Source organism: Tauraco erythrolophus, chromosome 1 (genome assembly GCF_009769465.1).
Source record: "Tauraco erythrolophus isolate bTauEry1 chromosome 1, bTauEry1.pri, whole genome shotgun sequence".
In the NCBI taxonomy this organism is placed as follows: Eukaryota; Metazoa; Chordata; class Aves; order Musophagiformes; family Musophagidae; genus Tauraco; species Tauraco erythrolophus.
Genome location: NC_141465.1, coordinates 110,314,298 through 110,327,996, shown reverse-complemented (window position 1 = coordinate 110,327,996; position 13,699 = coordinate 110,314,298). Strand labels below are relative to the sequence as shown.

General features: G+C 37.0%; 1 protein-coding gene across 7 annotated transcripts in view; it reads left to right on the top strand.

Moving 5' to 3' along the window:
- The window catches only part of NBEA (neurobeachin), a 531,270-nt gene that overhangs the window by 130,725 nt on the left and 386,846 nt on the right, over positions 1-13,699 (top strand). For all 7 annotated transcript variants that reach the window (XM_086612868.1, XM_086612875.1, XM_086612851.1 and 4 more), the window contains exons 9-10: positions 5,976-6,173; positions 6,594-6,727. In XM_086612868.1, the coding sequence (XP_086468994.1) occupies positions 5,976-6,173; positions 6,594-6,727 (332 nt within the window). The remainder of the gene's footprint in view (positions 1-5,975; positions 6,174-6,593; positions 6,728-13,699) is intronic.

The following is a 13,699-nucleotide window of genomic DNA, read 5'->3' as shown; positions in this document are numbered from 1 at the left end:
AATCTTTATGAATTTATTAGGTTCCTGGATTTGCAGCAGCATACTGAAGTGATACCAAATAGAAATAATGCTCTCATTTGTTTCAAGAAGTGAAAATTATTATGTAATATTTTGTGAGTGTTGAAGGAGTTCATAAGGCATACATGCTTTCACGCTAAACTACGTTTCCAGTAGTTACTGCACGAACCTTATTGCAGTGTTGTCAAATTACCTTACTTGATTCATAGGTTTCCCTTGAACTACATTTCTTCACTCCTGTAGCTTCTTAACGATTTTTATAAAATGTCAGTTAGATAAAAATTAATACTTCGGGGGTATTTTTCTTTGGTATATCAAATTTTTTAGGTTGAGATCATGTTACCAGCACAGTTAACACCTCCTTCCTCTCTAAAGTAATTTCCTTCCTTGTCTAAGAATCTGAAAGTATGTTTTACTAGTAGCAGTTAAAAAGAGCTGGTTCCTAGAGCAGGACCTTAGAAATAACACAGTTTTGTTCTTTAACTTCCTTATTTTCAAAAAATAAGACAAAACAGAACCCTTTTTTTCTCCCCTTCTTCCAACCCAAGGTCTACCCACAGCCAAAAAAAAGGAAGCATGTCCTGTAATTTAGACATCTCAGGGCTGGTTATGGCTTTCACTCAAAGCTTGCCTCTTTCACATCTCAGTTTATTTCTGTAAATTCTTTCTGATTCTGTGCGGGTGCAAAGGTCCATCAGTTCAGAGCACTTCGGTGTGGTATTTCATAGTCCAAGGGAGCCTCAATGGACACAAAGGTCGAATTGCTGGACATTAGAGATCCCATTCTTGCTCTTACCTGACTTGCTTATGCAAACTGGCCTTTCAGAAAGTGTTCTTAAGCAGTTCACTACATATCCTGTTCATTCTAATTGTTGATATTGTTAACCAACTGGAAGAATCAACCTCAACTTTTCCAAAAGAGCAACTATTCTGGATGCGTTGTGAACTCCCGTTGTGCCAAAGCTTTTCTCCCAAAGGATGATTATTCAAAATACTTGAGAGTTTTTGGAGGATGTTTTCATACAGATGTTTTCTTTCCTATGACTGTCTGTAGTAGTTCCTTTGATTTACAATTCTTACTTTAGTCCACTGTATCCCAGGATTCAGATTCTTTAGGGAAAATAACCATCCCTTAGTTAGTGCTCTACATCATTTATTCATGACAAGAGATGATGATTTTGCCTATCATTCAGCTACCCTCACAATTATTCATAATGTCCCTAGTCTACAATGACTGCCATTAAGATGTCTGGAATACAGAAAAATCTGCATATTCTTCCAACATACCAGAGCTCCAGTGTGGTAAGCACAAATCTGTGAATATATGTGGTATCTAGTGTTGCAAATCACATCAAAGCGACAAAGTTCAGGGAAAGGCAGATCTTGGTATGTCCTTCTGAGTGCATTCTGTTGTAACGAGCATGCCTGAATATAAAAATTTTCTTATTAAGCAAATAGATACTTTACTTTGAAATACTGAATTTTCAGTTGTAACAAAAGGCCTATTTTTTTTTAACAAAAGATGTTATGTTGATTATGTGAGTAGCAATATTGAAAAGCTGCCACACTTAATAACTATTGCGTAGAAATGGCATGTAATCAAAGTTTTAAAAGGGGAAGAGAGGAAAATACACTGGTAGTAGAACTGTGTGAGTTGCTTCTTCCCCATTAAGTTTTCCTAAATTCATCCATAAAGTATCTCAAAATTTTAAATTCTATGTAGTAGAAACATAGTAGAATTCAATATTTGCATTCCCAGGTTTTATCTGTAATAAAGCAACACTCACTTTGAGTCTTGCAGTTGCTGAACAGGACTTTCACCTACTATGTTGACACTTTCAGTTGCTAGAGACTGATGAAAGAAAAAGGAAATGAGAGCAGCATCCTTGCTCTCACTGTGCTTTTTCTGCTACCCATCGTTGTTCCCAGGCAGCAAAGAGGAGAGAGAAGCATGTCTCAGCTGAGATCCTGAGCAGCTGATAAACGCAGAATAGAGGGGCAAGGAAGGTAATGTGGGAGGAAGAGATGCATCTGATAGCAGTGTTCGGTGCTCTTTGTAAAGGGATGTTTCAACAAAGCCCTTTCCTAATAGCCCTGTCAAGTCTGTACTACTCCTCGTAACCCTCCCAAATGCATTTCAAAACGAGTTACCAGATTATTCCATATGTTACTGAGTCTGAGTTTGCTCTTGATCAGTGCTGCAGTATCAATCTTTTTGTCATGTACAAAGATTGGAGTAAAAATGCATTAATGCACGCCTATGCAAACACAAAATACTCTTGAAAATTCAAATTTGCTTAGCCAAGCACAATATAATATTTTATGTATGGTCGCCGAACCTACAAGAGCAAAGAGAGGTGAATGGTAAGTCAAAAAGCGGCACTCGCGGCTAAAGGAGAGGCAAAGCTGATATTGTTTAAGTAGTGGTCCTGATCAAGCACAGCTGCTTTTACTGGAGAAGACAGTGCTGGAGTAATTCTCAGCTCGCTCTGCTCCCTCTCCTATTCCTGTAGGAGCAGCAACTATCCTTTATACCTTCTTTGTGGATCTTGTATATATTTTTACCATGTATTGAATATGTTAAATGTAAGGCTTTTTTTTTGCTGCCTTTGTGCCTTCACACCAGTTGTACCAGATCTCAAATAAGTTCCTTCAGTGACCAGTAACTAATGATTTGCAATTTGACCTTATACACCTGACAGCCTCTGCTATCCTCCTGTGGCTGTATTTTCCCAAGTCCCTACTACTGAATTTCTTTTCTCTTTTTCTCTTTCTCTAGATCAATGTTAGTAATAAAGTAGTACCATATATTAGAATTTGTAGCCTCTCTTTCCGTTCTGTTATGATAATCTTTTGGGTGGGAGATTAGCATTTCCAATTTATGATCACTTCTGTTAGGCTTTGATGGTAGAAAGTCCCTTTAATTGTTGTTTTTCTCCAAAGAATGTGAAACAGTATTATATTGATTCATAACTTATTTGTGCTTGACTTTCAAACACTGATCTCTGATAAAGTCTTGAGACATAGTAAACACTGAAAACTAGGAGGTAGAAAAATGTCAAAATTTGTTTTATCAAACTGATTTTATTTTAACTTGTGAAATTTTAAAAGTTGCAAAATTCCATGGTAACGAAATGATGCAAATTCTGTGTTGAAGCACTTTAGCATATTTAAAATGGCAAAGTTATGAAAAACTGTATAGAGATAAAACATTCTGAGCTTTAGGATCTGACAAAACTTAGAGGCATGAAAAATTTTCTGAGTAAGAAGTGTTTTCATGTGATAAAACATCAAAATATAATACAAGCAGAATGCAGGTATCTTCAGAAATCAATGAAATCACTAAATTGTTTCTGCCTCTGCAGAAAGTACACAGAGATTTATCTCTATAGTTAAAAATGCCCTCTGGAGAGAAATACATCATCACCTTTCTCAGGACAAATCAGTAATCTGTAGCAGTCATTTCCTGACAGGTAAGATGTAGCCAGCCATATCAACAGAGAGCCAACTCTCAAGCTCTAAACATAATACTGAAGTAGAAACCTAAAAGAATGAGTAAGTAGTGTTGCACAATAGGAACACATTTTCCTATTAAAATGTTTGGTGCTGAGGACCGAATACCCACAGTGTGTGTATTTGGGGGTTTTACTTCACATAGGTTGTAGTCTGATCCTTTGGGCTAAATGACTACTACCAGTTGCAGAACACATCAGTTTCAGCCAAAAGGAAGTCTCTTTGGTTCTGAACAGCTTCTCAGTATGAACAGAGCAGTAAATGGGGATATCTGGGAGTTTCTCTAAAAAATGGACTCTTAACCCAAATGCAGATCACAGTATCACAGACTTGTTGAGGTTGTTGAAAGGGACTTCTCGAGGTCATCATGTCCAAACCCCCTGCTCAAGCAGAGCCACCAAGACTCTGTTGCCCAGGATTGTGTCCAGTCAGCTTTTGAATATCTCTGATGATGGAGACTCCACAACCTCTCTGGGCAACCTGTGCCAGTGCTCAGTAATTCTAACAGTGAAAAAGTGTTTCCTGATGTTTAGAGGGAACCTCCTGTGGTACAGTTTTTGCCCATTGACTCTGGTCCTGTCACTGGGTACCACTGTGAAGAGCCTGGCTCCTTTTTCTTTGTACCTTCCCTTCAGATATTTATACATATTGGTAAAATCTCCCCTGAGGCTTCTTTTCTGCAAACTGAACAGTCTCAGCTCTCTCAGCCTTTCCTCATAGGAGAAATGCTCCAGTCACTTCATGATTTTAGTGGCGCTTCATTGGACTCTCTTCAGTAAGTCCCTGGTGTTCTTCTCCTGGGAAACCCAGAACTCCAGGTGTGGCCTCACAAGTGCCAAGCAGAGGGGAAGGATCACCTCCCTCAGCCTGCTGTAAACACTCCTTCTAATGCAGCCAAAGAAAACATTATCCTTTGACAAATGTAGATTAAACCACTGACTTCCCATTCACTTCCTTTTGCCCTTCCTACATGCATTCTCTGTTATGGTACCTACATCTCATACATTTACAGCATGGCATGGCTGCCTCCCTCCTGCTTGACATCACCAAGCATGGGACAGGGCTGACTGACAGACCTGCTTCAAGGGTTCTCCAGCAGCTGCGGTCAGGTGCCCAGTCTATTCAGTCTACATCAGTCTCACAACCCACATACAAATGGATGCTTGTCACAAGACCTTATATTGCCATGTGTCCATTGCTTGAGCAGATGCACTTTCCCATCATTTGGCTGTAAGCAAGAGAATTTTGTCAGAGTTTCCAGCAGCCTTGAGAGCTCTGCAAAAGCTGGATGGGTTTTACAGGTTTACGTAATCGTTAGGAACATATAATTTGTTTGGAAAGAGAAGCTGATAGTCTATAAGTTGTCTGGCTTCATTCTTCTAGCCTGGATAACCAAAACCCTAGTGACAGTACTTTCAATATTTTCATGATACAGGATTTCTTACTGTGTTGGGGAAGAGAGGGAAAGATCTGGTAGGACCAAAGGGATAAAGAGAATTGTGATGGCTATATGCAGTAAAAAAACCAAAATTATTCATACTTAACCTCAGCAATAAATTATTTTAAACTGAGTAAAGATTTTAGAAGATATTATATATATATTGCATTAATTAAATGATGGTCATTTCTAACGAATTTACTTTACTTGTGTCAGTACAGCACTGTGAGTTACTGTGACTTGTCTTTTTGCGACTGTCAAATGATTGTTACATGCAGAAGTAGTTATGTGCCAAGTCAATCTGACAACGCTTTGCAGAAGGGCAGAAATCTTTCTTCTTGTGCTTGATTGGTTTGTCAGTGTTGCCAGAAAACCTAGTCTTAAATCACATATGAATCATGTTATGTTTAAGACTAATAGAAATTCTTGGTTTTCCTTTGTAAAAGCGTTGAGTCTGAGAATCATTCATTTAAAATATGGCATTTATAACTTTATTTGAATTTTTTTTTAGTGTAAACAACTTGTTTATAGGTACTCCTGACTGTTAATGTTGTTTAACAACAACTATTCCTTTAATCAAAATGATTTAGGATTCAATATTCTGAGTGAGTTTATATAAACTAAAATACAAGGCATTTAATTTGTTCTTTATTTTTAGTGTGTTGTATGCTCATTTTTTTTATTTTAACATATTTATAGCTGTTTGGTGTGACATATTTCTTTCAGATAGTTACTTCTGAAACTTGTTAACACTGATGCTGAAAGGAGAAAAAAATAATGCTACATAAAATACCAAATATTATATTGACATGTTGATGTGGAGTAGAGTAAATAAAAAAAATTGTCTCATTGTTCAGTAGCATTAAACTACTGGAAAATTGAAACAAAATTTAACACTTTCTGTATTTCTTCTCAAGTCCAATGTATTTTATGCACATTTTGTGGCAAGGGTTTTGTCTAAAATATTTACTTTGTAAAACTTGTGTTGTCTTTTTTTTTTTTTCAGAGCACGTTCAAATTTAAATCTGAGAGTGACATTCATCTGGCTGAGCACCATAAACAAGTGCTCTATGATGGGAAACTTGCAAGTAGCATTGCTTTTACTTATAATGCGAAGGCTACTGATGCTCAGCTATGCCTTGAATCCTCACCAAAGGAAAATCCTTCAATTTTTGTACACTCCCCCCATGCTCTTATGCTTCAGGTTTGTGCTACTAAATTAATGTTCTGTGATTACTGTTACCTCAACATCATTTGGGTAATAAGAGGATTTTGCGTGCTGTGTACAAAGAGATTGCTATTTTGTATTATTTCAGTTCTTGATATATCTGTCACTTGAACTGTTACTCCTCTGCTCACTTTCTAGAGAAAAAAATATTTCTTCATTAAGAAAGATATACTTCATAACATAAGGCGTAGTTTGCCACGATACTGAAAATTTTCAGTTTAGCAAGTTGCAAGTATAGCAATTATAATTGAAACATAAGTAATGAAAATAAACCAAGTCTGATTTCTTTTGCACTCAATTTAGTGTTACAGTGTTCCCAAGTTATGTTTGTAACTGTCCTTCCAGTTTGAGATTAACTGAGGTTTTTCCTTTTATTTATTTATTTTATTGATTTAGGACGTGAAAGCTATCGTAACCCACTCCATTCACAGCGCAATTCATTCCATAGGAGGGATCCAAGTTCTTTTTCCTCTCTTTGCCCAGTTAGACAACCGACAGCTGCATGACAGTCAAGTGGAAACAACAGTTTGGTAAGCTGCTTTCAAGCAAGATAAAAATAAATTAAGCTAAGAATATTTCCATTTTTGTTTTCAGAATATTTGATTTGTTTTCTTTTGCAAATGCTGTGACTTAAATTTTACCCTTGTTTCTTTGAAAATAACATTTTTTTTTTTAAAGTAGTTTACTGGAGAGGTGTGTTAATTATATTAATCTCATGAGATTCCAGATGAAACTGGCATGAAATTGATTGGATTAAATAATTAATTCAAATTAACTCTAGTTTCTTCAAGGATAGTTTTGTGACAGTTCTTGCAACTTCTAAAAGAAACCAATGTGCTTTTACTTGACAGTGTTGTTTACTTTCACAAAGCCAGTGTCATTTGAATTTGTATTTAATAATATTCAAAATTAACGAAAGATATCTCCTTGCTTATTAATACATGGTCAGAAAGTCAGAGCTGTGTTCACTTACGTTGTGGCCATATTACAATTGCAACAGTGCCTGGGAACACCCCAAGGGTGTTTTAAACAGGGACACATGAAGCCTCTGCTCTGATGCTGTGGAAGTAACCCCTAGGTTGAAAAGCCTGCGCAGAAGTTAGGTGAATGCTTCTGTGTACAGCCTGCAAAGGACCACTTAGGAGTCTGTCAGTATGGGGAGACCTTCTAGCAGCCTTCCAGTAACTATAAGGGATCTACAAGAAAGCTGGAGAGGGACTTTTGACAAGGGTATGTAGTGATAAGACAAGGAGCAATGGCTTTAAACTGAAAGAGGATAGATTTAGATTACATTTAAGGAGGAAGTTCTTCCCTCTGAGGGTGGTTAGGCACTGGAACAGATAGTCTAGAGAAGTTGTGGATGCCCCATCCCTAGAGTTGTTCAACGCCAGGATGGATGAGGCTTTGAGCAACCTGGTGTAGTGGAAGGTGTCCCTGCCTGTGTTAGGGGGATTGGAACTAGATGATCTTTAAGGTCTGTTCCAACCTAAACCATTCTATGATTCTGTGATACCCACACTGACTTGTTCAAAGCTAGCTCAACTGTAGTAATTTTTGCAAAGAAGATCTCTTGCCACCTGCTTGTCAGGGCAGGCTTCTATTGTAGTGGCAATACAAGATGTCTAAACCTGTCAGAACAAAATATGTGGCCTAAAGCTCTGGAGGTCACGAAACTGAAAAGATAATGCTGTAGAACTGGTACAGTGTTTCACTGTAGGATGGTATGTAACCAAAACCTGGTAGAAAACGGGGCAGGTGTTTAGGGGCAGCATAACCTGAATCTTGTATTTGAATAAATTTATAAAATAAATGCATAATTCAGAGTACGTGACTTGTTTTCCTGCTTAGAATACTCCACTATTAATTATTCTAGATATTTCCTATTCCATTAGGTAGTTCGATAATAAATCAGTTAAATGAAAAATAATTAAATAATACTAAAATTGCTTACAATTTTACAAATTGAACTGAAAGTGATACATTGGTACAATTTTTCATGAAAGATAACTTGTTTCAATCTAATTTAAGAAATTATTCAATTTGTTGAAGTTTTGTCAGTCATTTGTTTTCCCCTTTGATAATTTGAATATATGTAGCTAAGATGGCTGCTGGTTTTTATTTCTTCTGTAGTGTGAAAAGTTAATGTATTTCACAATTATATTGTAGTGCAATGTTGGAAGTAACACCACAGTCTTAAAAATAAAGAATTCTACTTCCCATCAGTACAGTGGTGCAAATTATTTTATTCAGTGTTAAAGACAGAAAAGATGGTTTTCTATTGGTTCATATGGGATATTTAATTTTGTAGTCTGTTTTCCAATACGTACTTTACATGGAACTATTGTGAAGTAAGAGGAATTGGGAAAAAAACCCCAAACATTTGGTTTGAATTAAATTTGGGGGAAAAAAATCCCGATATGTTCTTGTTTACTGGCACAGCAGTAGGCAAAAATGCTGTATTCCAATTTAAGGAAGATTATGTGTGCAAGAGCCCATACATATGAATAAAACATATGTTAAGTTCATTAATGAGCTGAGTCTGTAATAAATGATAAAGGAATAACTAGCTCTGTTTAAAAATGGAGAGCTAATATAATGTAAGTTTTATAAGTCAAGATAAAGATTCTTCACAAGTGTGTGGTCTTTCCAGTGAGTGAGAACATTGATAAAGTTCAATTTAAAATGTACAGAACATTTCTGGAGTTAGTTGAACTGTAAGTAGGAAAAAAAGTTGTTCTTGAAAAAATCAATACGTCTTCTATAATTAGATTATATTCTAAAAAGAGATCTGTAATTTGTTACACTATATGATTGTACAAATGCATAATACAACAAGATGTGATCCTAACTCAAGAACATATTAATAAGACTTTTGAGCAAATGGCTGCTTGATGAGATCACAGAATGTTAGGGATTGGAAGGGACCTCGAAGGATCATCTAGTCCAGTCCCTCTGCCAGAGCAGGACCACCTAGATCAGATCACACAAGTACATGTCCAGGCAGGTTTTGAACATCTCCAGAGAAGGAGACTCCACAACCTCTCTGGGCAGCCTGTTCCAGTGTTCTGTTACCCTTACTGGGAAGAAGTTCTTCCTCATGTTTAAGCGGAACCTCCTGTGTTCCAGCTTATATCGATTTCCCCTTGTCCTGTCATTGGATGCTACTGAGAAGAGCCTGGCTCCATCCTCATGACAGTCACCCTTTCTATATTTATAAACATTAAGATGTAACTTAAATGTTGAATTACCATGGTTTTGGTGTATGTGCATTATTTTCTTACATTTAATTTAATAGGATGTAGATATTGAGAAAAATAATATTTTATGTGAACAAATAGGCAAATAAAGGAATAAAATATTTCTGGGAGAAAAGAAAGGAAATAATGGGGAAAGGGAGCTAAACATGAAATACGTTTAAGATTAATTTGTGGAGTGGAATAAGGGAAGAACTATGCTTACTGAGTCCTTTCCTTCTTTCCCCCTTTTTTTTTTTTTGACTATTCTCTCCTTATTTTTTCCCGTCTGAAATGTGGGTTTTGAACTGTATCTGATACTTGTTTATACCTGTCTTACCTATGAAAATATATCTACAACAGCAACTGAAGTCTGCACCACTTCTTTCTGAAAAGTAGTTCGCAATCAGCCATTGCAATCTATTTATTTTTATAAACGGATAATCTTTATGCTGTTTTGCCAAAAAAAAAAAGATACAGATGATGCTTGATGACAGTAGACCATTATGTTTGTAAAGGCTTATTATGGCTGCATAATTTATTTCTTTCTGGTGGCCAACTGGGGGGACTCAGAAGTCGCTCCTTGAATAGCTGTGTAGCCTTTTGTCCTAATGCATTCCTGGGAGGTGGGAAGTATCAATAGTTTGATACCCCAATGTAAATTTCCTAGGTTTCCAGACTGCTTTTCTGAACGCTTCTTATCTCCTCCTCTCCTACGCATATAAAAATCTGTTTAATTAGTTCAAGGTTCTTCATTATTTGTTTTTGGTGTTTTTTTTAACTTTTGGAGTTTGTTAACAGGACTATGAGGGAACACCTTGCTTTTTCATTGTCTTAATCCACTTGCAATTTTAATCTTTTCTAAATGAGTAGATTCCTTGTACATAAAATTTTAAATTATAAAGCAGGGCAATGTGAATATAGCAGCTTTGTGGTTTAATGCTATTATTCGTGAATGTCCTTTATTCCTCTAATGTGTGTATGCCTATGTGCCTTACCTACATCTTCTGTGAGATGAAGTATTGAAATAACCTACAATTCTGCTTTTGAAGCACTGTATAGACTCTTATGCTGTCATACACTGAAATTAAAAGAACGGAAATAGTTCATATCTTAAGTATGTTTTCTTAGATTAGGTGATGCACCTGCTATTCAGAAGAGTGGTCCATCAACTTGAATGTCAAGACTGCTACTTTTCATCCTGCTTTTCAGTACTCTGGTTAGAATAGAAAATAAGGTGTTTATGTAATAATTCACTTGTGGTCTCTTGTATATGCTTTTGAATAAATTTGAGTCTGCTGAGCACTGACATACAGGCTGATTCTGACAACATATTGAGGTGTGCAGTCTTTGGTTCTGACCCAGTTCCATCACAGAATTAAAAAAAAGTGTTAATTCAGAAGACGTTGTTGTTTTGGACTGTACCATATCGGGAAAATATTTGAAAGTAGAAGGAGCTACAGCTGTTTGCTTAAATAGGTTAAATCATTTCAAAATTCTTTTATATTATTCTACAACTTATTAACTGGATTTGCTAGATCGCATGCACTAGATCATGAAAGTCAAAAATACTTTTACTGTTTAACATACTAAATAAACGCAGTGCTTAGGCCCACTTTAAATTTCTTAAGGTGATACATATCCCCTCCCAAACTTGTAGAAAAAAAAAAATAGGCATCTTCTCAGTTTTATTAGTCGTTAATTTGACTCTTTAATATAGATATTCCAGATACAGAGTGTATTGCCCACCTATTGTGAGCAAATTAGTGAAACAGAATCATTGAGGGGGTGGGGGGTGAAAACATTAATATTTCAACTCATATTCTTCATCTTTTCTTGTAAATGTTTTCTGTGTTTTTCTTTGATCAATTAGGACCTTGTACTCATTTTTTTAGTACTGTTTGTATTCAATTGGTGACTTTTTAGGTTCCAGTACGTGACTAGTACTTGCTGCATCTGCTTTCAGATAGATGAACAGTTTAATAGTAAATACACAGTTTTTGTATCAGTTTCCACAGATAGGAAATAGCACAGCTTGATAGGAAATAAAATGTGATGTCTTGGTTTTTTTATTAGTTTAATATGAAAAATCTGTGAGTTTCCAATAACTCTTAATTAATAATGTCATTAGTTGATTTGATTTAACTTTAAGATCATGATAGCAACGATGATGAATGCCAGGTAGTAGTATCCTGCCTACCTAACCTGTCTTCCTACTATGTCTCAAGAGTTTTCTTGTTTGCCCCAGCTGGCCCAAGTATTTAAACTTGACGGTGGGTACACAAGTCATCCTTTCTGAGGTCCTTGCATTTACCTTTGTGCATCTGATGGAGATCTAAGGTCTCATCCTTAGGGATACCATCCAGAGGGACCTTGACAGGCTGGAGAGGTGGGCCTGGGAGAACCTCATGAAGTTCAACAAGGCCAAGGTCCTGCACTTGGGTCAGGGCAATCCCAAGCACAAGTACAGGCTGGGCGGAGAATGGATTGAGAGCAGCCCTGAGGAAAAGGACTTGGGAGTGCTGGTGGATGAGAAGCTCGACATGAGCCGGCAATGTGCGCTGGCAGCCCAGAAAGCCAACCATATCCTGGGTTGTATCCAAAGAAGCATGGCCAGCAGGTCAAGGGAGGTGATTCTGCCCCTCTACTCAGCTCTTGTGAGACCCCACCTGGAATACTGCATTCAGCTCTGGAGTCGTCAACACAAGAAGGACATGGAGCTGCTGGAGCAAGTCCAGAGGAGGGCCACGAAGATGATCCGAGGGCTGGAGCACCTCTGCTCTGAAGACAGGCTGAGAGAGTTGGGGCTGTTCAGCCTGGAGAAGAGAAGGCTCCGGGGTGATCTGATAGCAGCCTTCCAGTACTTAAAGGAGGCCTGCAAGAAAGCTGAAGAGGGACTTTTTCCAAGGGCGTGTAGTGATAGGACAAGGGACAATGGCTTTAAACTGAAAGAGGGCAGATTTAGATTAGATATAAGGAACAAATTTTTTACATCGAGTGTGGTGAGGCACTGGAAAAGGTTGCCCAGAGAAGTTGTGGATGCCCCATCCCTGGAAGTGTTCAAGGCCAGGTTGGATGAGGGTTTGGACAACCTGGTGTAGTGGAGGGTGTCCCTGCCCATGGCAGAGGGGTTGGAACTAGATATTTAAGGTCTCTTCCAACCCTAACCATTCTATGAAAGAAAAAAAGCGGTTAAACTGGAAGCTAAGGAAGCATTTCAGAGAGCTGCTGAAGCTGTAGTTCATGGGAACTTCCTCTCCATCTTCACCATCTGTCTGCTTCTCTTCTGCTCTGAGTTTCTTACCTCCAGCATGGTTTGGGGAAACCTTCTTGGCTTTGCAGCACACAGGATTTAGTGGCCATGACTGCATAAATGTGAATGAATTAATATGAGTAATTGACTGTGTTAAAACATGCAGAAGTGTTTGATTTCATGCTTTAGCTGTGAATATACCTTGATGAAAATCGCTTTTTGTATTCCCAAACTGTATAATAAGTGCAGTCAAAACAGTTTCTGAAATCCATGCTTACCCTTTGTGCTTTGGTTTTCTCCCTGAAGGAAGAAAGTAAGGAAGTGGAGATCATCTCATATCTTCTTTTCATCAGAATATATTGCTAATATATTGCTAATGCTTCTCCCTGAGGATTTCCAAGTCCAAGCTTTGAAACATTTAGTAAATATTCTGATGAAGTAACAAAGTACTTAATGAATCAGCCAAACTTATTCGACTTTTTCTGCAAGATGCTATTTCCTAACAATGAAATGTCATGGCAGCCAGTGAACAAAGGATAATAATAATAATTGTTGTTATTATTATTATTATTATTGTTGTTGTTGTTATTTATCTCCATACAGCCAGTATTGCATTTTGAATTGAAGTGAAAGAACAGGTACCTTAGGATTTTTTTTGTGTGTAAAACCAAAACATTAGTTGTTGGTGTATGATTTTCCTTAATACCACTTTATCTGTTTATGCTAAGATTAATTTTTAATAGTTATCATACTAGTAGCCTGTGATGGAGTTAATAATATAATCCTTTTGTCTTGTTTTGGAGAAGCTGGAAATACAAATGGAAATAGTTTATAAAGGATCCTTCCCAAAGATAATCAGGCAGAACAAATATCTGCATCGACCTCTTTTACATAGCCTCTTCAAGTTAAATCATCTGTTATTAATCAACATACTTAGATTTTTATAGCTACTTAGATTTTTATAGCTGCACACCTACTTTAATTAAAGGTGCCTTTCGTATTACACAATCCAGATA